Raw genomic sequence first — 27,131 nt, 5'->3', positions numbered from 1 at the left:
TCCCCCTCCTGGTGGCAACAGGGCCCTCTGCGCGGGCGCGCTGGCTTCTTCGAGGCCGCCGATTGGCCCCCGACGAGGGGCCTCGCAGCCAATGGGGAGGCGGAAAGGTGACATCACCTTTTTCTCTCTCCTCCCCTCCTTTTGGAACTTCCCCACTCTAGGCCACCACAGCCGCTTCGAGGGGGCGGAGCCTGAGGCGATGAACACGGTGAGGTCATCGCACCGCCCCTCCGTCGCTGATTGGCCGCGGCAGCTCGCGGGCGGCGGTTGGTTGGCCGCGTCCTCGCGCCTCCCCTCGCGCCGCCGCCGCCGCCGCCGCCGCGGAAAGGAGCCGCCGGGCGACGCCGAAGCCGGAAAATCGGGTGAGTCCATGGAGCCTGCGTCCGGCAGGTCCCCCATCGGGAACTGTTCTTTCAGATTCTTTCCCCATTCCCCTCCCTGGTCTTCTTCCCCTCCCCTCGCTCTCCCTCCCTCAGCCCGGCTCCTCAGAGCCCGCACCGCGTTGCCTGATGGGAGTTGTAGTCCAGACCCAGCTGCCATATATGCGCAGGCCGCCGTGGAGGACTACAACTCCCTGGAGGCACAGTGCGGCCGGCCCGTCAACAAGCTTCCGGAGCCACGCCTTCTCCGGATTTCCATTGGTCGACTCCTACTTTAGCCCCACCTCTACGTGATCATTGGCTACTGTCCCGCACTGGGGTCGATCGACCATCCGCTGGTTACTGTATGGGGGGAGGTGAGAAGGCGGTGTAAAGTTGACGTCGCTCCGGAGATTGGGGGCGGGGCAGCAAGCGCAGCTGCGGCGATTGGCGCGACCCGCCGTCGCTCGGGCCGGGGAGGGGGCGGGTCTGAGGCGGCGGCCGCGATTGACGGTGGCCCTGGTAGGGGCGGGGCCGGCGGGGCGGCTGGCGCTCATTGGTCTTGCCCGGCGCCGGTCAGCGGGGTTGTGGCCGCCGATTGGCCGGCGCTGCCAGCTGTTGCAGGTCCATTCACCATTTTGTGTGTTGGAGTAAAAAAAAAAAAAAAAAAACGGGGGGAGCAAGGAGAGGGGGAGAGAGGAACCGGAGGGGGGGCGGGCGGGCGGGAGGGAGGAGGGAACGGGCCGAGGCGAGCCGAACCGAGCCCAGCGAGCCCAGCCCGGCCCGGCCCGGCCCAGCCTGGCCCCACGGAGCCCAGGGAGTCCGGCCCGGACCCCCGCCCAGGTGACGGGGCGAGCTGCGGCGGGGGTGGGGGTGGGTGACATGGGAGACTGAGTGGGGAGGGGGCACCCAGGGATGGGGAGAAGGCTGTAGGAAGAGAAGATCCAGGAGTGGGGAGGGGACTGCTGCAGGGAGAGGGCACTCAGGGATGGGGAGGGGGCTGCGTAGAGAGTGCACCCAGGAGTGAGGAGGGGGCTGCTGCAGGAAGAGTGCACCCAGGGTGGGGAGGGGGCTGCAGGGGACCCAGGGGTGGGGAAGGTACTCAAGAGAGAGGATATCCAGGGATGGGGAGGGGGCTGCAGGGGAGAGGGCACCCAGGGGTGGGGAGGGGGCTGCAGGGGAGAGGGCACCCAGGGGTGGGGAGGGGGCTGCAGAGAGAGGAGACCCAGGGATGGGGAAGGGGCTGCAGGGGACCCAGGAATGGGGAGGGTACTTAAGAGAGAGGCTAGCCAGGGATAGGGAGGGGGCTGCTACAGAGAGAGGGCACCCAGGGGTGGGGAGGGGGGCGAGAGGGAGAGTAGACAGAAAGATGGGGCCAGGAGGACAAAGAGAAGGGGAAGAGATGACCAAGCTGAGGATGGGAGAGTGTAAATGACAGTGGGGTCACTAGGACACATGGGAAAGGGGACTGAGTAGGGTCACAAAAGTGTAAGGAAGCTGTGAAAGAGAGGTTGGGATACCTAAGGGAAGAGGAGGTGACAAGGTGGGAGGCTGAGGGGAGGGGGCAGTAAAGAGGGACAGGAAGAGCCAAGAAGGAAGGGACTGAGAGGACGGGGTGGGGGGCGATGAGAGGAGCGGGCAGAGTGGGGCCTGGAGGTGGGGTGAAAGGGCGGTGCAGGACAGAGCAGAGGCTGGTGTCAAGGCCAAGGCTTTGGGTTGACTTGAGGGCCCGCAAAGGGCTGTGGGTGGTGGGCAGGAAGACTTGGAGGTACCCAGAGTCGGATGACCTATAGAGGAGGGTCAGATGAGCTAAAAACCGGAGCCAGTGCCCCCCAGAAGGGCATCACAGGCTCCTGATTCCAAGGCTGAGGAGGCCCAGGGGCCTGGGCACCAACGAGGGAGCAGAAGCCTTGCCCCTCGGTGCTTCCTCCCCAGTTCTGAGGCTGCTGGAGGGGCCCACACCAAAGGGAGAGGCTGGGACTTGCTGGGGACTCCCCCACCCAGGGCAGCTTCACCTGGGGGCTGAAATCATGGCAGGGAGGGAAGGGGAAGAACAGAGAAAGGCCTTTCAGGGAGAGCAGAGGCCTCCTCTCCCTGAGGATGGTTGGGGGAAGCCTCGGGGCAGTCTGGCCGGCCAGCGGCAGCACCCTCCCCGGCTGCTCCTGGCACGCTTGCTTAGGCCTCGGCCTCTTTCCTTCAGCTCAGAGTAAAGTTTTTATTTTTATTTTTTTAACGACAATTCAAAAGGGGGCGGGCCAAAGTGAATGTTCAGGAAGTGTGGGTGAGGTTGGGCCGCTGGGCCTGTCTGTCCCAGCGTGGACTTGGCCTTCTTCTCTGCTCTTCCCCTGCCTGGCCCAGACTTCCTTCCAAACCTGGAACACAAGACCCTGTTGGGGGGCAGGGGGAGGTTGGAGGGTGGGCTTCTCCTGTCGCAGCAGGCAGGCCCGAATGGGTGTGGGGGTGTGTGTGTCTGTGTGTATATATGGGTATGTGTGTATGTAGGGAGGCGTGTGGGGAGGGGGGGGAAGTAGTGTCAGGATGTGTGTGTATATGGGTACGTGTCTGTCTAGGGCTGTGTGTGTGTGTGTGTGTGTGTGTGTGTGTGTGTGTGTGTGTGAGCTAGCAAGCAAGCTCATGTGAGTTCTTGTTAGTAGAGGGCTGTGGGGTCCAAGACATCTCTCAATGTCTTGTTTATGGTGAGCTGTCTGCCTGGGAGCAAGTGGTTTGGGTATCTGTTTTGTGGTCCCTGTGATGGGTGTGTCCTGTCTTCCTCATATCATTGTGTGTGGGGAGGGTGGCACACACGCATGGTAAGCCTCACAGATGGTTATGAACTTCTGCCCTAGACATGCCATGGCCTGCTCTTCCCTAGGCCTGGAATGAAGGAGGGATAGTGGTAGGGACGGTGCAGGTAGAGCCACAGAGAGCAGATTGGGCAGGAGGACCAGGCTCTCCTATCCTTGATGCCCACCTTCCCAGAAAGTGGGGTGGTGTCTGTCAGGCTGAAAGCAGCTTGCACAAGGTTGAGAGGAGCATAGCTGAGCAGGCCCCAACCCATCCAGCAGGGGATGTGGGGTGCATACACCTGGGCAAGGAGCATGTGGTTTTTGTTGCCAAGATATTTGTGTGAATGGGGGGCAGGGGGTGGTTCACAGGAATGATCAGGGTAAGGTGTGACAGAGGATACTCAGGAACAGATTAGGGACTGGGGAGCAGACGCTGGACCCAAAAAAAGCCAATGGAAGAGACCTGGGATAGAACCCTGGAGGGTAGGTGGCCTCATAGAAAGACCTGGGTTCTAGCCACAGCTCAGTCACTCACTGACTGGCTACGTGAGACATTGGGCAATGATTTTTTCTTGTCTAGGCCTCAGTTTCCCCATGCATTAAGTGAGTTAACATTAGCTTGTTGTGAAGATCGAGTTACAAAATATAGTGCTAATGTGCCTGGCCAACTAGTGTTGGCCAGGCCAAGAAACCATAAAGCCCTAAGTGGCTGTTTAAAGCAGGACAGGTGGGAGGGTTGGGGGGGTAGGGATGGTCCTATTTGGAGGGAGCAGGGCCCATTGTGGGGTTGAACTCACCAATCATTTATTTTAATTTTATTTTCTTGGGGGGAGGAGGCAGGGCAATGAGGGTTAAGTGACTTGTCCAGGGTCATACAGCTAATAAGTGTCAAATGTCTGAGACCAGATTTGAACTCAGGTCCTCCTGAATCCAGGGCCGATGTTTTATTCACTGTGCCACCTAACCACCCCAAACACCCTGAAAGTGTAGTTTTTTGTTTTGTTTTGTTTTGTTGCAGGGCAATGAAGGTCAAGTGACTTGCCCAGGGTCACACAGCTAGTAAGGGTCAAGTGTCTGAGGCCAGACTTGAACTCAGGTCCTCCTGAATCTAGGGCCAGTGCTTTAACCGCTGTGCCACCTAGCTGCCCTCTCACCAATCATTTATTAAATACCTTCTGTGTGCCAAGCACTGTGGCCAGGTGCTTGGGAGTACAAAAGCAGAAACCAAAGCATCCCAGAAGCCCCCCCCCCCATGTGGAACCCAAGGGGACCTGTGAGTCACACAGGTAGTGAGTGGCAGGCCTGGGCTTAGAGCCCTGCTCCTATGACCCCCTCAGGGCTCATTCTACAGAACCAGGGAGCCCCTGGCCTCCTACTTCAGGGTACAGGGAGGTGACCACCCCTCTCTCCCTCCCCACAGGTCTCTGTAAAAACAGGCCTAGGAAGAAGACAAAGATGAAACCCATGAAGAAAGCCAGTGGGCTTCCTGGGCATGGCAGCAGCAGCAAGTCCCCCCCAGCCACCAGGGCCAAAGCCCAGAAGCGCCGGGCAGGGGGTGACGGTGGCAAGGAGGAGGAAGAAGAGCAGCAGCAGCAGCAACAGCAGCAGCAGCAGCAGCAGGAGGAAGAGACTGGGCCGGCAGAGGAGGAGGAAGGTGACCGAGAGGAGGAAGGGAAGGCCCCAGATGTGGAGGCTGCCCCACCACAGCTGCCCCCTGCAGGCCCCTCTGAGAACCCCATTCAGCCTTTCCCCCCAGCTGAGGACCCAAAGGGCGAGGGGGATTCTGGGCGTTGGGAACCTTCCCTGAGCCGCAAGACCGCCACCTTCAAGTCGAGGGCCCCCAAAAAGAAGTACGTGGAGGAGCATGGTGCCAGTGGTGGCAGTGGACCGGAGGAGCCCCCAGCCACACCTGAGGAGGGCAGAACCTGTGCCCTGCCTGCCCAGCCATCTGCCTCAGCTCGCTCATCCTCCACAGACACTGCTAGCGAGCACTCAGCTGACCCGGAGGAGGAGCTCCCTGAACCTGGTCCTCCGGCACCGTGGCCCCCTAGCTCCGCAGCTGCCGGGGCCTGTGACCTGCACCTCCTGCGCTCCCAGAAGGTCCTGGCACGGCGGGATGGACTCTTCGTGCCAGCCGTGGTAAAGCAGGTCCGGCGCAGCCAAGACCTTGGCGTCCAGTTCCCTGGAGACAGAGCCCTCACCTACTACGAGGGGGCGCTGGCTGGTGGCGTGGATGTGGTGCTAGATGCCACCCCGCCCCCCGGGGCCCTGGCGGTGGGCACGGCCGTCTGTACTTGTGTGGACCCTGGCGAGGCAGCCTATCGTGAAGGCGTGGTGGTGGAGGTCAATGCCAAGCCGGCTTCGTACAAGGTGCGCCTCAGCCACGGGCCTCCTCCGGGGCTCCCTCTCACCCCACCCCGCAGGGACAGAGAAGCCGTCTGGGTGGCTCGCTCGAGCCTGCGCCTCCTGCGCCCCCCCTGGGGCCCTGAGGAGAGAAGGAAGCTGCCGCCAGAAGCCACCCAAGGGGAGCACGGTGATGAGGCGGTGCCGAGAGAGAGCCCACCTCCACCACCGCCCCCTCAGGCTCCCCCCCAGCTGCCCCCCTGTCCCCCCGGCCTGGAGGCCAAACAGCCAGAGGATGCCGAGGTCTCCAAGATTAGCTTTGGCCAGGCAGCCACAGAGGAGGAGGAGGAGAAGCGCCCCCCTGCCTCAGCCACTTCCAGTGTCTCCACCGCCCAGCCCCTGCTGCCACTGCCCCCGCCCCAGCTGCTCTCTCCGCCCCCCAAGTCACCGGCCTTTGCCGGGCCGGGCCGCCCAGCTGAGCAGCCCTCCCCTGGCCAGGATGGGGCAGGAGGCAGCCGGAGCAGCAGCGTGACCTCCCTGGAGAGGGGGGCGGCCCCACCAGCGAGGGCCCGGACGCCCCTCACGGCTGCCCAGCAGAAGTACAAGAAAGGCGACGTGGTCTGCACGCCTAATGGCATCCGGAAGAAGTTCAACGGCAAGCAGTGGCGGCGTCTTTGCTCCCGCGACGGCTGCATGAAGGAGTCGCAGCGCCGCGGCTACTGCTCCCGCCACCTGTCCATGCGCACCAAGGAGATGGAGGGACTGGCTGAGGCGGGAGCCGGCCCAGGGGCGGGTGGGCCTGGCCGCCAGGCCGCCCGGGAGGGCAGCGCCGAGTTTGACTGGGCCGACGAGACCTCCAGGGACAGTGAGGCCAGCAGTGTGGCCGCCCGTGGGGACTCGAGGCCCCGCCTGGTGGCACCCGCCGACCTGTCCCGCTTTGAATTCGACGAATGCGAGGCCGCGGTCATGCTGGTGTCCCTGGGCAGCTCCCGCTCTGGAACGCCTTCCTTCTCTCCCGTTTCTACCCAGTCTCCCTTCTCACCTGCCCCCTCTCCTTCCCCCTCACCCCTCTTTGGCTTCCGGCCAGCCAACTTCAGCCCCATCAACGCCTCGCCTGTGATCCAGCGTACAGCCGTCCGGAGCCGTCATCTGAGTGCCAGCACCCCGAAGGCTGGGGTGTTGACCCCCCCAGAATTGGGGCCCCACCCACCGCCCCCTGCTCCCCGGGAACGCCATTCCTCAGGCATCCTGCCTACCTTCCAGACCAACTTGACCTTCACGGTGCCCATGAGCCCTGGCCGACGGAAGCCAGAGCTTCTGCCGCACCCAGGGGCGCTGGGGGGCCCTGGCAGTGGGGGGGGCCCAGATTTTCAGAAGAGTGATAGCCTGGACTCGGGAGTAGACTCAGTCTCCCACACACCTACACCCTCTACTCCAGCCGGCTTCCGGGCCGTGTCACCGGCTGCCCCCTTTCCCCGGTCTCGCCAGCCTTCCCCACTGCTGCTGCTGCCCCCCCCAGCCGGCTTGACATCAGACCCAGGTCCCTCAGTGCGGCGGGTGCCGGCTGTGCAGCGGGACTCTCCTGTTATCGTCAGAAACCCCGATGTCCCGCTGCCTTCCAAGTTCCCCGGGGAGGTGGCCCCAGGCGGAGAGGCCCGGGGCGGTGGCCAGCCCAGCAGGGCCGGGCGAGAGCACCCAGGGCCACCTGGAGCTAACAGTGGGAAGCCGGGCCCGCCTCCACCCCTGCCTGCCCCCGTCCCCATCAGCGTCCCCCCAGCCGGGTCGGCCACCGCCACTCAGCCGGGGCCAGCTTTTGGACTGGCCTCCTCGCCGTTCCAGCCGGTCGCCTTCCACCCCTCACCTGCCGCCCTGCTGCCCGTCCTCGTGCCCAGCAGCTACCCTGGGCACCCTGCCCCCAAGAAGGAGGTTATTATGGGCCGGCCTGGGACAGGTAAGCAGCTCCCACCGAAGGGAGACTGTGGAAGCAGTGCCTGTGGGGGCAAGGAGAGGGCTCCAGGGTGGGGGGCCAAGTTCGGGCTTAGCATAAGGACACCCCCCTCATCTTGGAAACTGAGGCCCAGCTAACGCTTCCATTGGCCTTTGCGGATGCCAAAGAGTTTTATGTGCACACATTATTTAAGAGGATCCTCGTGACCTCCTGTGAGAGAGGTGCTGTTCTTATCTCTGTTTGAAAGTTGAGGAAACCACAGCAGACAGGAATGAAGTGACTTGCCCAGGGTCACACAGCGAGGAAATGTGAGGCTGGAGTTGAACTCAGGTCTCCCAGTGCCCTATCAGCTGTGCCCTCTCCCTTCCCCCAGGTGCCTCTGGAGAAGAAAAGGTCCTGCCCCCAGGCCACAGGGCCAGGCCTCAGCTCCATTCCCCACACTTGGGAGCCAGGCCAGAGGAGGTAGGGGAGGGACCCTGAGCCCCTTTTGCAGATGAGGCCTTCAAGCAAAGGCCGGATTGCAGGCAGAATTCTTCTCAAGTGTGAGGCCCCTTCCAGCCCTGAGATCCTGGCGTTCTGAGAAATGCTTTGGAGACATTAAATGGGGCGCTGAGCAGATGACATCGGAGCCTTTGAGGTTGCTTTTGCAGCCCAGGGTGTGTGTCTGTATAGGCGACGCCCCAACCCAAATCACCAGGGTTGTGCCCTGCAGAGGCCGGGTGGGTGTGAGGGCATAGCTGGGGCATCCTGACCCTCTCCGCCCGCCAAAGTCAGCAGGCACTTGTTTCCGCTCTGGGACAGGCCAGGGCAGGCAGCATGCGCCCCCACATACTATGCATTCTGGGCACGGCCCGATCCCGGCAGCTGCTGCTGCCACCTCCCCCACTCCCCCTGCCAAGCACTGGGAACCTGGGGAAGGGGGTCCGAGGCTCAACAGCCCCCCACTGCCACCTCTCATGGGTCTCCCTTTCCTTCTTTCGATCCCCTCCTGTGGTCTCTTTCGCTTGGCTTTTGTCTCTAGGCCTGTCTCTGTTTTCATCGGTCTAGGCCTTGGCTTCTGCCAAGGTGGGCTTCCTGCCTCGGGCTCCTTCTCTGGCCCTCATACCTTGTGGTGGCTCCCTCTGCCCAGGTCTGTCTGTCCCTCTCACTGGACGGCTCCCCCTTGGGGCTGCCTTTTCTCGCTCCCTGAGCCTCAGTCTCTCTATTTAGATGCCATATCTCTCCTTAGTCTCTGCAGGTCTGGGTCCTCCCTTAGCTCTTCCCCAATTCTTCCCTAAGGACAATGAAAAGTTCCATCATCCCTTTAAGTTTCCTCTGGGCCTTCTCTTACCAGCTACCCCCGAGGCTGCAAGACCTCAATTCAGCAAACATTGATGAAGCACCTAATGTGTCCTGGGCAAAGCCTGCTGCAGAAGCACAGACCATCAGTTCCTATGGGGGTCTGATCTGGAAGGCCCTTAAAGATGGGGTGCTGCCATTCTGGAGCCCTGTGGAAGTAGGCCCTGTCCGACCAGGCGCGTCTCCTTCCTCTGGAGAGCTGCCCCTCTGCCCCTCAGTGTCAGACCTCTTTGCCATCCCCTTGGCACCAGGCCTCCTTTTCTGTCCCTTTCTGGTTCCCCTGCCCCCACTAGCTCTCCTGTCGTCCCCTTCTCCTCCCCTCTCCTGGCCTCTGGCCTCCGGCTGCCTCTGTCTCCAGATCTCTGCCTGCATCTCTCTGCCCCGCTGTCTCCCTATGGCTCTGTCTCTCTGGTCCTTTCTCTCTCTCTTTGTTGTCTCCCTGCCTGGCCTCAGTCTCTGCTGCGTGCTTGGGTGGGCCTCCTTCTCTAGGTCTCTGATTTCTCAGTGTCCTTCTTTCTCCCTTTCTGGGCCTCAGTTTCTCCCTTTCAACAGTCAGCAATAGGCTTGGAAGTTCCTGTAGCCAGGCCCTCCCTCCTCCAGCCCACACCTGTTCTCCCTGTGTGGCAGGAAAGGGTGGGGGCTGCCAAATGAGTGGGCCTCTCCCTTCCCCTGCCCCCCCCCCCCCCGGGTGCTGCACCTGTGACCCTCAGCCCTGGCAGCCAGGAGATCCGGGGTGGTGGGTGGGTGACATCAAAATGCCCCGCGCCCTGGGGCCCCCACACTTCCGAGCTGCATACTTAGCTTCTGGGGTCAGCATCAGTATCCTAGATGGAGGAAGCTTAGGATGGACTACAGAGACATGTGTTCCCCACCCTCACCCCCATGCCCATGCCCAGGGTCAGAGAGGGAGGAGCTCTTCTCGGCAGGCCTGGTTTACTCCAGTGGATCTTCTTCCCCGCCCCCCAACCTATTGTGCTGGATGGAGCGCTGTCTTAGACTTGTGGCCATCTCAGACAACTGAGGCCCCCTCAGGCCTCCCCCAATACCCGCTGCTCTCTCGGGCGGGCGCTGCCCCCTGCCGGCCGACGTGGGGATGGCGACAGGGGGCCTGTGGTGGGGTGGAAGCCCAGCCCCCACCCCCACACCCCATGAGCGGCAGTTACAGCTGCCCAACGGGGGAGGGGGGGGTGCTTTGCTGCGCCTGTGGGTCGGGGGACCCCACGCTTGCCCCAGCACACGTTGCTGGCCCTGGGCACTGGGGGTGGGTGAGTCTCCATCCCTGACAGCGCCTGGGGTTCCCCCTTCTGTGGGGAGGGAGCGGGGGTTGATCTAGCCCACCCTATTAACCCTGGACTGATTGGGTCACTCCGGTGAAGGCTTCCCCCACCGCACCCCACCCAGCCCAGACCTGGATGGGGAGCTGGGCCTCCGGAGGGGGAAGGGGGAGGCCCGGCCGCAGACCAGCCTTGGTGCCAGCTGGCCCGCTCCCCCGGCGAGGCCCGCGTGGGTGTCAGGCTGGGGGCCCCGGCCGGGGCTGGGCTCCCTCCTTGCCTCCCGGCACAAAGCCGCTTTGTGGGGCCGCGGGGGGGTGGGGGGGGGCGGGGGTTGGCCAGGGGCCAGGCAGTGAGTGGAAATCTCGTGAGCTGTGGTCCCTGCCTGGGGGTGGGAGACCCAGTGAGTCCCATCCCCCATCCCTTGGATCCCCTACTCTGCCCCTTCCCCAGGACACTGCCCTCTCCCCAGTCCCTTCTTCCCCATCCCTCCCCCATCCTGCCTTTTCTCTCCATCTCTCTCTCTCCCCTCCCTTTCCTCTGGAATTACATAACTCTCTTTTCCATCTCTCACCTCCCTTGCCCATTTTACCCCCTTCTTTGCCTTCTCTTTCCCCTCCTTCCTTCCTTTTCCCTCATCTCCTCCGGGCCTTGCGGGTTTCTTCCCTTCCCTGGGCCCCAAGATCACCCCTCCACCTTCCTAGCTTACCCTCCTCCCCCCCCTCTTTCCCCAGCATCTCTCCCTCCCTTTCTCCTCAGGTCCAGGTCTGCTCTCTTTCCCTCCTGCCTTCTCTCTCTTTCTCTTCACCCCCCTTCCCTCCTCCATCCTTTTTCCCTGAGTTACACTGACTCACCCCCACCCAGGCTATTTTTAGCCCCCACCCCCCATGCTTTCCTAGCTCTACCAATCCTCCCTCAGTTCCCTGGGTAACCTTGGCCCGCTGCGTACAGGGTAGGTGGGATGCAGTGTGTGCACCGAAATGGGGATACTCGGCTTATTTCAGGGGAGCTTGGGGGTGGAGGGATCTGGCAGGAAGAAAGCAGAGTCGTGTATCTCCCTTAAGGATGTCTGCTGGAGTTAATCGTCCAAGAGCACTGGGCTGAGTCAGAGGGCTTTGACTGAGGTCTGGGCAGGGCAGCCTGCCTCGGTGCCCTAGAGAAAGCCCATCAGAGCCTTAGTGTGCCCATCTTTCAAATGGCCTGACAGGGCACCATAGAGATGTGTGCTCACCAATGGCACAAGAGAGGAGAAACTGAGGTCCAGAAACAGGCCCAGAGTCCCATGCTCTAAATGCGAGTCAGCAAGGACACCGAACTGAAAGACCTGGGCCCCTGGGACTAGGGAGATGGATGCTAAGGGGCCTTCCAGGTATAGAATTCATCCACTTGGTATAAACCCAGTGAGGGAAGTTGGGCAGCCAGAGGTAAAGGGATCTACCCAAGGTCATATAGCTTAGAAACTGCTGAGCCTGGACTAGGAACTATGTCTTCAGGGTCTGGGGTCACAGAATCTAGTCCAACTTGTCACATTTTACAGATGGGGAAACTGAGGCCCAAGGTCACACAAGAACCATGACCCCAGGCAGGGTGCAGCTGGTGGGTGCTGGGGCACGCAGACCCTGCTGCCTGGGTTTGTCTGCATCCGTGGCTGGGAGTCCCTGGGCATGTCTCTGCCTGTGTCTGGGGAGGTGTCTTTCCCAGAGAGCAGAGCGTGTTTGTCTGGGGAGTGGGGTGGGGATGCGTTTGGAGGCAAATTGGCAAGGGAGGAGACCTGGGTTCCCCTTTCCCCTCTCTGTGGTGACACCGTGTCTGGGCGGCTGGGCCTGAGAGAGCGCGCGCGCTTCTGCTGGGACTTGTCCTGCTGTGAGTGATGGGAAGAGCAGAGCTTGTCTTCCACCCAAACACGGCTCCAGGGGGGCCCCCTCCCCCAAAGACTTGTGGGAGGATCAGCTCAGGTTCTGATGCCTCCCCTCTCCCCCTAGAACAATGACTGCTAAGTATAGGTCTGGCACCATGCCCAGGGGAAGGGGGGGTGCCTTCCCGCCCAGATTCCAGCCCCTCCTTCATCCAGGAGAAGGATTGGGGAAAGCCTCCCTTCCTCCCTCCCCATCTGTACTTCCAGATGTTACACAGAGGGACAACCCTTTGGAGCCAAGTGGGGTGGGGGGTTGCCCCCTGGTGGCCCGGGCCTGAGAGCAGGGAGGGTGCATTGACCAGGCGGCCCAACCACCATGCTTCTGCAGATGAGAAAACAGGCCTTGGTCGGGAAGGAACTGGTCCAAGGGCAGAGAAGCTGCTCAATCAGTGGTAGAAGCCGGCCTCAAATCCTGGCTTCAGGCCTGGGGGGCGGGGGGGCTGGGAAGCCAGGCACAAAAGCCCTGGCCGGGGCTGAGTAATGTTGGAAACCTGGGCAGTGAGGAAGAGGTTAAACTCCAGGTGGGTGACTCACTGAATGGGGAGGGGGCTGCGGGGAAGAGACAGCCGGACACATCGATTTCTGGGGCCGCTAGTTGTCCCAGGGGCAGTGAGGTAATGCTAGCTGATGAGTCTGGGGTTGTGGAGAGGAGGAATGGAAGGCGGGGCCCCTAAGAGTGCCCCCTTTGCCTGGCCAGGCTGCTGCTCTCAGGAGGATGGCATGGCCCCAGATCTCCTGTTTGCCAGCCCTGCCCCCCCCATGGGGGAGGGGCTAAAGCTGCTCCTCTGCTGGGTCTGTTCAGGGAACCTAGGCTGGAAGCGGCCAGGTGCTCAGGACTCTGCTCCTCCCGTGTCTCTGCCTCTGAACACTGCTCCCCAAGTTCTGCTGCTTCCTGACCCATGTCCCCACACCTCTGCCAGCTGCCTTCTCCTCTGGGTCTCCCCAGCCCCACTGCCTCTGCCAGCTTTTGGCTTGCTTTCTCCTTGCCTCCTATCCCTTTCTGCCTATTGATCTGACCGTGTGCCCGAGGGGTTACACATACATGCCCCTCTCAAGGGGCACTGCGATGTGTCTGTGGCCTTGTGTCCTCGTTTGACTGTCCCTGCTGTTGTCTCAGCGTTTCTTCCTCTAGAGTTCCTATCCGGAGAGACTGAGGTGGGGAGGAGGGGTTTCACGTTCATGAACTTGTAGCGGGACCTTAATTGAGAAAGTCCTCAGTCTACTCTTCAGCAAAACAAGTTGGGTTAAACGAAGTGGTTTCTGGAAGCTGTTCTAGCTGTGACATCCTGTGTAACCGTGGAGATGCGCCCTCCCCCGCTGCAGGGCCTTGGTTTCCCCCTTTGTCCTTTGTGCTGATTAACAACCCCAGAATTTCACGGGTGGAAAAAATGTTGTTATGGTCCAGTTCAGGATTCTTAATTTGAAGGCCATAGGCCCCTCCCGCACAAAGGTTCGTGGGCAGATTTCGGAGGATCTGTGAATTCAGATGGGAAAAAGACTTTATTTTCAGGAACCTCCGGTTTCCTTTGCAATCCTCTATTTGATGCATTTGAAAGCACGATTCTGATTTGCAGAGGCTGCCTGCCTGCCCAAGGGGTCCAGGGAGACAGCCCAGGTTAAGCCCTCTCCATTCTGGTACAACCCGGCCATTCTAAAGGGCCGAGGCCGTGGGGAAGGGCTCTGCCCAGCCTCCCTTCTCCGCTGTGGGGGAAGGCCCAGCTGCTCTTGGAGGGCGAAGCCTATCTCGGCCGCCCTGAGGGCCTTGGCCCCTCCCCCAGCCTGCCCGCTCCACTCCACGCTTCTCGTGCGTGCGTGGTCCCCGGCTGGGCGCCCATGTGCGTGTGTGTTTGTTTGCGTGCGTGCGTGCGTACGCACAGCTCGGAGAGGGGAGGGGGGGCGCCTCTCTGGGCCCAGCTAGCCCGGCCCCCGCCGCCGCAGCCAGGCAGCCAGCCGCTCGCCCTGGGGGCCTCCCGGCCCCGCCCCGCCTGGCCCCGCCCCGCCTGGCTCCCTGCCTTTGCTGCAGTGCGCCCTCCCAACCCCCTCCGGCCCCGCCTCGACCGGCCCCGCTCGAACCAACCGGCGTCTGCCCGCCCTGTCCTCATTTGCATGTGACTGACGTTTCTCCTCCCCCCACCCAATGGGGGTGGGCGCGGTGGGGCCTGACCCGCGCGCGGCGGCGACGGCCAATGGGCGCGCCGCTCGGGGGCCGGGCCTGCGCGGAAGGCCCCTCGGGGCGGGCGGGGGCCGCGGGGAGGGGGGGTTGGGGGGGAGTGAGTGAGTGAGTAGTAGTGGCGGGGCGGGGAGAAGGCGGCAGCGGCTGCTCTTGCTCGCTCGCTCGCTTTCTTGTTCGCGCGGACGCCGCGAGCCAGCCCGAGGAAGGGCAGGGCCGGCGGGTGGGAGGGCGAGGCAGCAGCAGCTGTAGCGGCGGCCGACGCCGCGCCCTCCCCGCGGGCTGAGGGAGCCGTTAGCCGCGGTCCGAGGCCAGCAGAGGGAAGAGGCGGCGGCGGCGGCTCCGGGAGGAGGGGGGGGGCGGCCGTCAGTGCGCGTGCGCGCGCCTGTCAGCGCGGGCGGGGGCGGTGCGCGATGCCCCAGGCCCCGGCCCCGTGACGGCCCCCGCGCGGGGGGAGGGGGGCACGGGAGGGGGCGGGGCCGGCGCGCGCTCGCTAGCTCGCGCCGGGCCCCGCCCCCTCCCCCCCTCCCTCCCCGAAGAGCGCAGGCGCGCGCCCGGCCGAGACCCCCCGCGCGGGGCGGGCCGGGCGGGGGAGGGGGGGCATGCGGCGGCGGCCTCCCGCTCCCCCCGGGCCCGGGCGGCGGCGGCGGCGGCGGCGGAGGAGGAGGCGGCGGAGGCGGCGCCGAGAGCCAGAAGGAGGCGGCGGGCGGTGAGCGTCCCGGAGCCCGCGCGGGACCATGTACTCGGCCCCCCGGCCGCTGCCCGCGCCCGGCGCCGCCGCCCCCCGCGGCCTCGGCATGTTCGGTCAGTGCCCCCCATCCCCACCCCCACCCCTTGGGGGGCGGGGGGTCAGGGACCCTCTTGGCGCGCCCGGCCGCTGCCCGCCGCCCGGCGGCCTTCGATGGCCCGCCCTTGTCAGTGGGAACTTTGCTGGAGGGATCCCGAGCGGGGCTGGGAGCGAGCGGGGGCCGCGACCTCCGGCTCCTCAGGAAGGAGGCTGGGGAGGGGGGCGGCTGGCTCCCCCCTTCCTGAAGTCGAGCGGAGGGGGGGCAGGGAGAGGGAAGTGATGGGTAGGAAACACCTGGGCCAGGGATCCCTTCCCCCACGGGGGAGAGGCGGGCTCTGCCTGCCTCCCCATTGTCTGGTCTGCTCCCCCTGCCCCGTCTGTGCCCGCTGCGGGATGGCAGCAGGGGACAAGTGGCCCAGTCTTAAAGCAGGGACGCAGGGAGGGACTCCGGGTCTGGTATGGGAGAGCTTTCCTCAGGACACCTTAGAGGGCTGCTTTTGGGGTTCTCGGGGACCCTTGGCAGAATGAGAGTGGGCTGAGCCCTCTCGACTTGGGGGCACTTTAGGCCTTGTGATGTCCCAGATGACAGCTGTGGGAGGGGAAAGGGAGGCAGAGCCTCCTCCTCCCCCACTGTTGGGGAATGTGGCGGGGGAGGGGTTGCTGCTAAATGGGCTAAGTTGTGCTCTCCTCGGCGGCCTGCTCTGGGAAAGTTAAGGAGGCTGGAACCTAGAACGCAGATGCCCCAGGCAAGACCCCAGGCCATCTGGGCATTGTTGAACTGAGCTAAGATTTGAGGCTGGATGAGAAAGGGGATCTGCTCCTTCTCCCCCGTTTTCCAGAGGAGGAAAAGGAGGCCTAGTTAGGGTCCTGGAGGAATTTTTCTCCTGCCTGGGACCTGACTTGGATGAGTAGCAGGAGTTGGAGAGGTTGGGGGGGGGGGGGGTTGTAGAGAAAAGGCACCAGCTTTCTGAAAGATAGGAAGAAGCCAGGAGTGAGAGCAGGATCGATAAGGAGTGCCCGCCTCCCTTGCACCTCACCAGGCTCCCTCTCCTCTCTCCTGGCAGTGTGGACAAATGTGGAGCCACGATCAGTGGCTGTATTTCCCTGGCACTCGCTCGTCCCATTCCTGGCACCCAGCCAGCCTGACCCTTCTGTACAGCCCAGTGAGGCCCAGCAGCCAGCCAGCCACCCTGTCTCCTCTAGCCAGAGCAAAGGTAAGATGTTTGTGGACTAGTTGGGGGTGGGGGGAGACACTTTTTTTCTCAAGCGTTGTAACATGTGTCAGCTTGACCCACATGCTCCTTTGCATCAGGCTTGTCTTGGTGTTTTCAATGAATAGCCCAAGTCTAGTCCCATTTTTACAGGTGGGAGAAATTTTACCAAGAACCTGTCTCTCTCCTTTAAGAGCCTGCAGAGTCAGCAGCTGTAGCCCACGAGCAGTCCCCCAGCGGGGCAGCGGGCCCAGAATCTGGACGGCCACCTGGGGCCACCTGCCCTGAGAGCCCAGTTCCCTGCCCTCCCCAGGCCCCTGGGGCCTCGGAAGGCAGCAAGGTTCCTCCTCAGCATTCTGAGGAGGAAGGCCCCGGCCCTACGGGGGAAAGCCGGCTGGACAGCGAGACAGAGAGTGACCACGACGATGCGTGAGTCTGCTTTGGGAGGACCAACCTTCTGGGTGGGCTGAGGGGAAGGGGAGGGGGTTGAGACCATCATCCAGCTCTCCCCAATTCCGCAGGTTCCTCTCTATCATGTCTCCGGAGATCCAGTTGCCACTCCCACCAGGAAAGCGCCGGACACAGTCCCTCAGCGCCTTGCCCAAGGAAAGGGACTCCTCTTCTGAGAAGGATGGGCGCAGCCCCAACAAGGTTTTCTGGCCCTCCCTTCTGTCTAGCTTTCTCGCTTGCCCTGAAAGGTTCCCCAGGGCCTGACCCTGCCCTCTCTGTTGTCTGCCCTCAGAGGGAGAAGGACCACATCCGACGCCCCATGAATGCCTTCATGATATTCAGCAAGCGGCACCGGGCCCTGGTGCACCAGCGCCACCCGAACCAGGATAACCGGACCGTCAGTAAGATCCTGGGCGAGTGGTGGTATGCGCTGGGGCCCAAGGAGAAACAAAAGTACCACGATCTGGCCTTTCAGGTAACCCCCGGCTCCTGCCCCTTCTCCAGCAAAGGCCAAGAGGAAGTTCAGGCCCGGCCTCCAGAGCGGGCAGGAAATACCTCTGGCCGAGAAGGCTCCACCCAAGCCCAGGCTGGGGGCCCAGAACCTGCTCCTTGTCGCCCCTCCCACCCCCGCCCACTTCCTCTCCCTGCTCCTCCCAGGTTTGGGCTCCTCTGGGGCTCTCCTGCTGCATCTCCCATCCCTGGCCTCCTGCTTCCTCGGCCTCCTGGTCCCCTGACCAGAGCTCTTGTGTTGCTCATCCTGCCAGGTGAAGGAGGCCCACTTCAAGGCCCACCCAGACTGGAAATGGTGCAACAAGGACCGGAAGAAGTCAAACTCAGACACCAAGCCTGTGGCCCTTGGTCTGGCGGGAGGCCCCAAGGAGATGCGGGAGCGCAGCATGTCAGAGACTGGCACAGCAGCTGCTCCTGGAGGTAGGTCATGCAGTGTCCTAGCTCAGAGGGGCCTGGACCCAGAGAACATCACATCATAGATGGGAAAACACACTTGTCTTATGAAAGGGAGACTGGAAACTGAGGTCCAATTTGGGGGAGGCCCTGGGCTTGGCTTCCCGTGTCCCCAGCCTTCCTATCTCTCAATAGCTCACTCCCAGCTCCCCACCCACATCCCCTTCCCAGTGTGGGGGCTGCCCTCCTGAGCTCTCCCCTCAAGCACCCACCTCTGCCTTTATTTCACACAAACAGGCTTGTTCTCAGAGTCAGATGACATAGGTTCGAGTTTGGTTCAGGTAGATGAGTCAGGCACCTTTCTGAGCCTCAGCCTTACCAATAGAATGGGAATGAATGCTGGGCCTTTCCCTACCTACCCCACAAGGCAGTTGTGAGGAAAGGGCTTTGTTAGTCTGAAAGTGGTAAAGAAATAGATGTCCTCGATTGTCCTGTTCTTTACTCTTTCCTTCCCAGGCACAGCATTACATTTATTTCTTCATTAGAAATGGGGTTATGTGACTTGCCCAGGGTTACATAGCTAGTTAGTGTCTAAGACTGGATTTGAACTCAGGACCTCCTGATTTCAGGGATGGTGCTCTGTCCACTGCACCACCCGGCTACCCCTCCACTGCACTACCCAGCTGCTCCAAGAGTGTTACGTTTTTGTTTTGTTTTGTTTTTTTTACGGGGCAATGGGGGTTAAGTGGCTTGCCCAGGGTCACACAGCTAGTACGTGTCAAGTGTCTGAGGCCGGATTTGAACTCAGGTCCTCCTGAATCCAGGGCCGGTGCTTTATCCACTGCGCCACCTAGCTGCCCCGAGTGTTACGTTTTTAAAAGCTGGGGATGTCTAGCCTAGAAAAGACTTCAGGGGTGGGCATGTGCACGCACATATACACACACGTGTACATGTGATGGTGTTTGTCTTTTAAGAACTAGCGTGGAGAAGAGAGATTACCCTGGTTCTGCTGGGCCTCCTTGGCATGCTGAAACAGTGGGAAGACATTATAGGAAGACAGGTTTTGACTAGACATGAAGAGAGCCACAAGGGCTGTGGGGGGCCGTCCTCCCAGGGCTGAGCAGGTGGTCTCATGAAGTCTCTGATTCCCCATCACTAGAGGGGGCATGGCAGAGGTCAAATGTGACCCCAGGCCAGCAGGGCTATTGGGAAGACCTGGGCGCTGCACTGGCTGACCTGAGCCCTCTTGAGACTCTTGACTGTTCTCTTGCCCACACAGTCTCATCAGAGTTACTGTCAGCAGCAGCCCAAACCCTGCTGGGCACAGAGGTCAAGGCCCCTGCGTCTGGCCCTGGGACAGCGGAGCGGCTCCACCCAGCAGGGCCCGGCCCCACCAGGCCTCGAGCTTTCTCCCACAGTGGCGTGCACGGCTTAGACGGGGGTGAGCCGGACAGCCAGGCGCTGCAGGAACTCACCCAGGTACAGCTGGGGGGAGGACCCCTGAGGGCAGGGGTCATTAGGACTCCATCAGCCAACCCTGCCTCTCCACCCTCCCTGCAGATGGTGTCGGGTCCAGCTCCCTACACGGGGCCGAAGCCTCCACCTCAGTATGGAGGCCCGGGACCCTTTGCCACTCCCAGCGAGGGTGGAACCTTGGCAGGTGGGCGGCCCCCGATGCTGCCAGCAAGGCCATCCCGCTCCCAGCGCACAGCTAGCGAAGACATGACCAGTGATGAGGAGCGGATGGTCATTTGTGAGGAGGAGGGAGATGATGATGTCATAGGTGAGGGGGAGAGTGGGGGGCATTTTGTTAAGGAGCCTTAGAGTCTGACCCTGCCGTCCTAAGGGGTGTCATCCAGCCAGGCTGGGCCCAGCCCTAGCATGTTATCCTCCTGCTCCTGCTCATTGCCCCCTCCCTAGGACGCTGGGCCTTCTTATAGATGAGAAGGGGGTGACTGCCCAAGGGGCCAGAGCGAGCTTGTGCCTGGGGGGTGGGGGGGGGCGCATTTCCCAGCCTGCCCCTCTTCTGAATGCTCACACCCCATCCCCCATGATCACTTACTTGTCCTGACCCTCCAGAGCCCCCATGAAAAGCGGACAGGAGAGAAAAGCTCAGGCTTTTGTGCCTACTGGGGGGGGGGTGTTGGGCCAAGGTGGAGGAGGCGCTTCAGAGGGGCTCATCGGCGGCTTCTCTGCCCTTCTGCTTCCCAAGCCGATGACAGCTTTGGCACCACTGACATCGACTTAAAGTGCAAGGAGCGGGTAACAGACAGTGATAGTGAGGACAGCTCTGGTGAGGACCCTGAGGGTGCCAAGGTGAGAACACGGAGGCAGGCCAGAGAGGGAGACTGAGGCTCTGCTCTCCAGCTGGGGGGAAGGGGGGGAGGAGGGGGCCCCTGGCCGCAGGGCCTTCCTTCACCCCAAGCCTTCTTCACCCAGGGCTTTGGCAGGAAATTGTTCTCACCTGTGATCCGTTCATCCTCTCTGTCTACTGCCTTCACTCACTGCCGCCCACCCCTGGAGTCCGAACCCCCTGGAGCCCCTGACCCCTCGTCAGCTTTTCCCAAGGGCTATGGCCCCACGCCCTCTTCCTCCTCCTCCTCCTCCTTCCAGTTGGCCCCTGGGACCTTCAAGAGCCAAGAGCCAGGTCGAGGTGCAGTCGGAGGGCCTTTGCGTGCCCAGCACCCGGTTGGCGGAGGCCCACTGCCTCCTAAAGCCCGATATCCTCCTGTGGACCCAAACGCCTATCGGCGAAAGCGGCCCGAGAGCACGGGAGGGCCTGAGCCTCCCGCTTCCCAATCCTTCCCTGCTTCCTCTGTCATTGCCTCGCCCCCTGGAGGTGGGGTCCTGCAGGCCTTAGTGCTGCCCCCCGGGGGCAGCCTGTACCCGGCCAAGGAGCCCCCAGAGCGAGACGGCAGTGCGGCTGCCCGACTACCATCAGCCACAGTGCTGGTGACGGCCCCCACCTCCCTGGGGAGCGGAGGGCTTACCTACGGGGCCCCCCCGGCCCCCCCACGCCCGGCTCCTACTGTGGTGACCAATGTGGTCCGGCCGGTCAGCAGTACACCTGTGCCCATTGCTTCCAAACCCTTCCCTGGGGTGGGGCGAGGTGAGGGCTCGCCTGCTGAAGGAGGTGCCAAAGGGGAGGCGGGGGCTGGTCCCCGAGCACCGGGGGGCTCTCCACTTGGTATCGGTCTGGTATATACTGATAAAAAACAGGCAGCCCCTCCAGCCCCGCACCTGGTGGCAGGACCCCTTCTGGGGGTGGGCAAAGCTCCTGCTGCTGTGACCAACCTTCTTGTGGGTGCCCCAGGCTATGGCGCCTCTGCCCCACCGGCTGTGCAGTTCATTGCCCAGGGCCCACCTGGTGGAGGTGGGGCAGCGGCTGCAACGGGGCCCCCCACTGGCAGCGGTCCCAACGGCCCCGTGCCCCTGGGCATCCTGCAGCCCGCCCCTCTAGGCAAGCCTGGGGGCATCACCCAGGTGCAGTACATCCTGCCCACTCTGCCCCAGCAGCTGCAGGTGGCCCCAGCCCCAGCAGCGCCTGGCCCCAAAGCTGCAGCCGTGGGGGGGTCAGGCCCCACGGCCAGCATCCGCTTTGCCCTGCCACCAGGAACTACCACCAATGGGAAGGTCCTGGCACCAGCCACCCCAGCCCCTGGGATTCCCATTCTGCAGCCGGTGCCCTCTGCTGCACCCCCCAAAGGTGAGGGGGGAAGGGGGGAAGAAGGGGAGGGCAGGGCGACGAGTGTGGTAACCGATAGTGGCTGGCATGCTTGGTGACGTGGCAGGCGGGACGAGTTACACGAGGTGACGGTTCGGAGACGATTTCAGGACTGATAGAAGGAAAGCCTGCCCTTAGATTAAAGCCAGCTGCCCCAGCTCCAGTTATAGGATGGCCAAGGTGTGGCCAGACAGCAGCTCCTTTGACAAAGATCCAAAAGTCTGAGTGGGGCATAAGCTCTAAGAATAGAAGCCTCTGGCGCACTCCTCAGGCTGCACCGGAAGGTGGGCCGTCCAGGACAGGAGATGCTAGTCATCTCAAATGGTCGGAGCTGGCCCAGAGGAAGGTTGCCAGGCCTTGAAGGGCCAGTGACGGTGGGAGCAGCTGGGGGCGGCCTGGGGGGGGGGGGAGGGGGTCAGTGCAGAAGGCTCCTCCCGGAGGGCCAAGGGCTCTCCCCTGGAGCTGATGGGAGGCATGATGGGAGCGGGGAGTCAGACGGGCAGCTTGCTGCAGTCACGACTCTGGGGGTCTCCAAGCAGAGGTTTGGGGCCTGCTTGGGGGCAGATGAGTCAGCATTTGGGCTGATCCTTGGCAGGTCGTAAGGAATGAACCCGTTCGCAAAGGTGGGAGGAGGGAGAAGACGGGAAGAGGTGCCTGAGTGAGCGCAGAGGCTGCAGGGTGTGGGGAGGCTCCTTCAGCCGCCCTTTCCCTTTCTTCCCCTTCAGTCCAGTCAGTGTCTCCGGTGCAGGCCCAGTCCTCGGCAGGCCCAGCCCAGCTGCTGCCTGGGAAGGTCCTGGTGCCCCTGGCGGCACCAAGCGTGGCAGTACGAGGCGGAGGGGCCAGCCAGCCTCTGCCCTTGGTGAGCCCACCCTTCTCTGTCCCGGTGCAGAATGGGGCCCAACCATCCAGCAAAGTAAGTGACCAGGTTCCAGGGTGGGCACCAGGGGCTTGGCCGTGGGCCAAAAGGCAACTCCCCACCCTCTTACCTTCTCTAGATCATTCAGCTCACCCCAGTGCCAGTGACCACCCCCGGGAGCCTGGTACCCCCACTCAGCCCAGCCACCCTGCCCAGTCCTGCATCCCAGTCTCAGAAGGTCATTTTGCCCTCTTCCACCAGGTAGTTTGGTGTGGGGGGCTGGGGACGTGGATGTGGTAGGGCCCAAGGCCCTCGCTCACCTCTCCACTCTTGTCTTTTTTTGGGTAGAATAACCTATGTGCAGTCGGCTGCTGGGCACACCCTTCCCCTGGGCCCCAGCCCCTCCTCCAGCCAGAGTGCAGCTCCTGGCACCCCAGCCTCTTATGGGCCCGCCAGCTCCGTGGCCCTGGGCTTCACCACCATTGGGCCCAGCGGCCCTGCCATAGTCCAGCCCCTGATCTCAGGTGAGCTGCCATGTGGGTGGAGGGCACCGAGGGGCATTGGGAGGGATTCTGTTGATGCAAAGGAGTATGGGGGGGACTAAGACTGGGGGGCGGGGGGATAGGAACAGGGTTGGGGATTTGGGGGGTCAAGGAGGCAGCTCATGGCCATCTGAAGTCCTGATCATGCTTCCTCTCTCCCTCCAGGCCAAGCTCCCCTGCTGGCCCCAGGCCAGGTTGGCGTGTCCCCAGTCCCCAGTCCCCAACTGCCGCCAGCCTGTGCTGGGGGTCCTGTCATCACAGCCTTCTACCCTGGCGGGCCAGGGGGCCCCTCAGCCATGCCCCTCCCTCAGCCAACGCCCCCAGCCCCCCCAGGGCTCGTCTATACGGTGGCCACAAGTGCTGCCCCACCCGCTGCCATCCTGCCCAAGGGCGGGGCACCTGGGCCTCCAGCCCCCACTGCCTCTCAGACCCCTACCAGTCCTTTCCCCAGTGCCACAGGTGGGTGATAAACCTAGGGCGGGGTCCTGGGCCAGGGAGAAGTAGGGCTGGGGAGTTCAGAGATGGGAAAGTGACTCTGGCCTGGGTGGGAGGGGTTGTTACCTGGTGACCTTGAACCCATTTACTATCCAGCCAGTCACTGGAGTGGGATTTGGGCAGGAAAAGGGCCAGGCTTCGTAGGCTGCATCCTGAGCATCTTTTTTCTCGACAGGCTCCGTGGCCTATAGCCTGGTGACCCCAAAAGCCCAGCGCCCACCACCCAAGCCCCCACAGAAAGTGAAGGCTGCCATTGCCAGTATCCCTGTGGGTTCCTACGAGTCTGGGGTCCCTGCCCGGCCGGGTCCTGTCTCCCGGCAGGCCACAGAGCAGGGCCCTGCTAGGGAGGTGGTCCCAGAGGCTGAGGCTGATGGTCGGCCGGCCACACCTGCACCCCCCACTCCTGCAGATAATTGGGCTCCACCCCGGGGCAGCCCACCCCCAGGCCCACCGGCAGAGGATCGACCAGGAGTCAAGGCACCAGAGACGGTGAGGGAGTTGGGGAGGGGGTGCCATCCATGGGCCTTTGTCCCCTCCTGGTCACTTTGCTTTGGGCAGATCTGAGCTCACGACCCCCCCCCCCCCCAACTACTTCCTGACTCCAGGCCAGCAAGATCCCCAGCTCCCCTGATTGGCGGATTCCAGCTCTGGCCATGGAGAACCGGGGGGAGCCTCCAGCCCCACCCAGCCCGGCCCCGGCCCCTGGGGGCAGCGAAGGAGGAGGGCGGCCTCCAGGGGCCGGGGACACCCCAGAGCGGAAGGAAGCACCCAGCAAGAAGGTGAAGGTTCGGCCCCCTCCTCTGAAGAAGACTTTCGATTCGGTGGACAAGTGAGTGTAGGAAGGATGGGAAGATGGAGATGTGGGCAAGGTGGTGTGGATGGGGGCTTGACGTTGGCCATCCCCCAGCAGGGTCCTCTCTGAAGTAGACTTTGAGGAGCGCTTCGCCGAGCTGCCCGAGTTCCGGCCCGAGGAGGTGCTGCCCTCACCCACCCTGCAGTCGCTGGCCACCTCCCCCCGCGCCATCCTGGGCTCCTACCGAAAGAAGCGGAAGAACTCCACTGGTGAGGAGCCCGCCCGCAGGCCCTCGGCCTTTCCTGGGGCCCTAGGGCACCGGGGAGGGGGCGGGGCTCCCCCTCACACCTCTCCCCTCTCCCCCAGACCTGGACTCAGCCCCAGAAGACCCCACCTCCCCCAAGCGCAAAATGAGGCGTCGTTCGAGCTGCAGCTCTGAGCCCAACACGCCGAAGAGCGCCAAGTGCGAGGGTGACATCTTCACCTTTGATCGAACCGGTGAGGCCTGGGGTGAAGTGGGGAGCGAAAGAGGTGGGTCTGGCGGTGGGGTGGGCGCTGTGCTGAGACAGGCTTGGTGGTGAGGCGGGCGCCCGCATCACCTGGCCCTGCCTGGCCACAGGCACTGAGGCGGAGGACGTGCTGGGGGAGCTGGAGTACGAGAAGGTGCCCTACTCGTCCCTGCGCCGCACCCTGGACCAGCGGCGGGCTCTGGTCATGCAGCTCTTCCAGGACCACGGCTTCTTCCCCTCAGGTGAGTGGGGGGGCTGCCCCTGGGGTCTCGGCCAGGAGGGGCTGCCCAGGCCCACCCCGGCTCCCCACCCCCGTCGCTCACAGCGCTGTTCATCCGTCCCCAGCCCAGGCCACAGCCGCCTTCCAGGCGCGCTACGCAGACATCTTCCCCTCCAAAGTGTGTCTCCAGCTGAAGATCAGAGAGGTCAGGCAGAAGATCATGCAGGCAGCCACACCCACAGAACAGCCCCCTGGGGGGGAGGCCCCCGGACCTGGGCCTCCACCGGCCAGCGCAGGGGCTGCTCCCCCACCCCCCACCGAGGGCCCGGACTCGCCCTCACCCGCCCCGGACTCTTCCTCGTCCTCTGTCCCCTCCGCTGCCCCTCCCCAAGCCTCAGAGCCGGCACCCGGCGAATCCAGCTGGGATGGGGCCACCCAGCCTTCCCCCCCACCTCCTGGACCTTCCCCAGGGGGCAGGTGAGGTGTCTGCTGGGGAGTAACATCCCCAGGGGCCTGGGGTGCCCCGAGGAGGAGACAAGACCCCTGAGCTGGCCCTGGGCTCGGTGGCGGAGGGGGCAGGAAGCTGTGTGGGGAGGGTGGGTGGCCCTGTCCATGAGGCCTCCCTCCGGTGAAAGCTTCCCTCCCTGGGGACTAGGGGGAGGCTGTGGAGGGCAGAGGGGGCGCTCTGGCCCCCACGGAGCCCCTGTACATAACCTGGAGTTTGTTACCTTTCGAATCTTTTCACTCTACTTTATGCAAAATGGCTCCTGAGGGCAGGACTGAAGGAGGGAAAGATGGGAGCCCCCCTCCCCCATGTGGGGGGTACTGAGGGTTGGGGCACCCACTTCCCTCTCTCCCCTCCCTCAAGGGGCTGGACTCAGGTTAGTTTGGGGGTAGGGGTGGAGGATCGAGGTGGGGGGGCCTCCTGCACTTTGGCCCTGGGTTGGGGGGGCAGGGCAGGGTGCACCCCTTTCCTCCTTACCTGTTCCCCCACCAGGCTGTACTTTCTAAGAAGGCAATTTCCCTGTCCCCCCACCCCCACCCCTGGAACAATACATGTTGATCATGTGCAATATTTCTTACTGTGCCGAGAAGCCTCGAAGACCGAGATTAAAGCTGTTTTAACACACGTGTCTGACGGCCTGGGACCCCCGGGTGGGGGAGGACAGCAGAGGACTCTCACCTGGGCCAGAGCGGGGTGTGGGGAGCTCGGGAAACAGTAGCTTCACCCTTGGTCCCCTACACTGGAGAAGCCCCTCACCCACCCTCTGCACCTGCGGATGGTAGCAGATGGCTTGGTCCTTCCCAGCCACAGGGACCGCTGCCAGCGGCGGGCTGGGACCTCATCTGTGGGTTTGACCTGGCTCTAGCCTAGGACACAGCTGTGCTGGCCCAAGTGCTGGCCCCCCTCCCCGTTGGCAGTGGCCGCCGCCTGGTGGCCAGAGGTGGTAACAGACCTCTGGGGAGAGTTCAAGTGTGTCTGTCATTGACGCCAGCAGGGGCTGGGGTCCAAGGATCCCGGTGAGGAAGGTGGCAGGTCTGTGATGAGACTGGAGGGGAAGAGAGGGGGCCGTGCAAAATGGGGAGCTGGGCCTTCCCTCCGGCGCCCGCCTGACCCTAAGTGCCCAGACAAGTACTGCCTACAGATTTGGCAGAGGGAGGGAGGGTTGGTTCAGTTCCTGCCTGTCTCCAAATCAACAGGCTCCCTTTGAGTCACCCTGGTCCAAACCTGGCCCACTCAGCTATGCTGGCCCAGAAACTCGGTGTCTTCTGTTATACGGACCCCCTTGGGGGGGGGCGGGGAATAAATCACAGGTCACCGGATCAGTCCTGACTGGAAGGAACCCTATGAGGCCTCCTAGTCCAGGGGTAGACAGACTACGGTCCTAGAGTTAAGAATGGGCAAGGATTTGGGTATTTTACGGACCTCCCTCATTTTATAATCCTCTAGGGATGAGGTGACCTGCCTAAAGTCACAGGCTCAGTAGGAGAGCTTGGATTGAAACTGATGACAGATTTGAGTGCCTTGGGGGTGGGGTATGTAGAAGAGTCTAGACACCCACTCTCCACCCCCCACAAAGCCAGGCACAGGCCAGCAGGAGCCTGCCCCGAATCCTCGCCTCTGGGCCGCTTAGTAGAGGACAAGGCCCTTCCCTTGCTGGGTCCAGTTGTAAGTCCTAAGGACATCTTGTTGAATTTCCTATTGAAGCAGCACCCAGAAGGGTAAGCTACTTAGCTGGGTCAACCAGGCGGGCCCCCGGTACAGCTGCAGCTCAGGGCCTGCACAGTCACGGTTTTCTGGCCTGGCTCCTTGCCCTGCCCTCACTGGGCTTGGCCTCCCATGTGCTAGATGAAGGTGTTGGCCCAGGTCTCAGAGTCTCCATCCAGCTGGATCCCTAAGGGTCCACAGTCAGGGTTTCCCTAGGGTGGGGATGGGACAGGGGGACCCACTGGGGAAATATTCCTGCCAGAATCACTTGAGACACACAAAAGATGAGGCAGGAGGCCAGA

At 62.7% G+C, this 27,131-nt stretch overlaps 1 protein-coding gene across 10 annotated transcripts; it reads left to right on the top strand.

The window, feature by feature from the left end:
- Positions 1-261: 261 nt before the first annotated feature.
- CIC (capicua transcriptional repressor) lies at positions 262-25,749 on the top strand. 10 transcript variants are annotated; one of them, XM_043995024.1, is made up of 22 exons: positions 3,488-3,628; positions 4,566-7,439; positions 15,982-16,131; positions 16,323-16,557; positions 16,632-16,779; positions 16,871-17,053; positions 17,343-17,508; positions 18,761-18,960; positions 19,042-19,264; positions 19,694-19,797; positions 19,921-20,590; positions 21,095-21,187; positions 21,931-22,118; positions 22,201-22,322; positions 22,410-22,585; positions 22,769-23,062; positions 23,274-23,587; positions 23,704-23,927; positions 24,006-24,160; positions 24,258-24,389; positions 24,511-24,642; positions 24,746-25,749. In XM_043995024.1, the coding sequence occupies exons 1-22, from the start codon at positions 3,598-3,600 to the stop codon at positions 25,099-25,101; spliced, it is 7,170 nt and encodes a 2,389-aa protein (XP_043850959.1). In that variant the 5' UTR covers positions 3,488-3,597; the 3' UTR covers positions 25,102-25,749. The 10 variants fall into 10 exon arrangements, with proteins under 10 accessions (XP_043850957.1, XP_043850958.1, XP_043850953.1 ...); XM_043995022.1 differs by lacking the exon at positions 3,488-3,628 and adding an exon at positions 262-362 and having other exon boundaries at positions 19,921-21,187; XM_043995023.1 differs by lacking the exon at positions 3,488-3,628 and adding an exon at positions 1,126-1,202 and having other exon boundaries at positions 19,921-21,187.
- Positions 25,750-27,131: the final 1,382 nt, after the last annotated feature.

Source organism: Dromiciops gliroides, chromosome 3 (assembly GCF_019393635.1).
Source record: "Dromiciops gliroides isolate mDroGli1 chromosome 3, mDroGli1.pri, whole genome shotgun sequence".
NCBI lineage: Eukaryota > Metazoa > Chordata > Mammalia > Microbiotheria > Microbiotheriidae > Dromiciops > Dromiciops gliroides.
This window is presented reverse-complemented; position numbering and strand designations above follow the sequence as displayed.

Coding starts and splice junctions, on each gene's coding strand:
- CIC (XM_043995016.1), top strand. CDS start 3,598: ATGGAAGAGACCTGGGATAGAACCCTGGAGG. Junction 17,054..17,342: donor ACCACGATCTGGCCTTTCAG/GTAACCCCCGGC, acceptor TCATCCTGCCAG/GTGAAGGAGGCCCACTTCAA. Junction 22,323..22,409: donor ATTTTGCCCTCTTCCACCAG/GTAGTTTGGTGT, acceptor TTTTTTGGGTAG/AATAACCTATGTGCAGTCGG.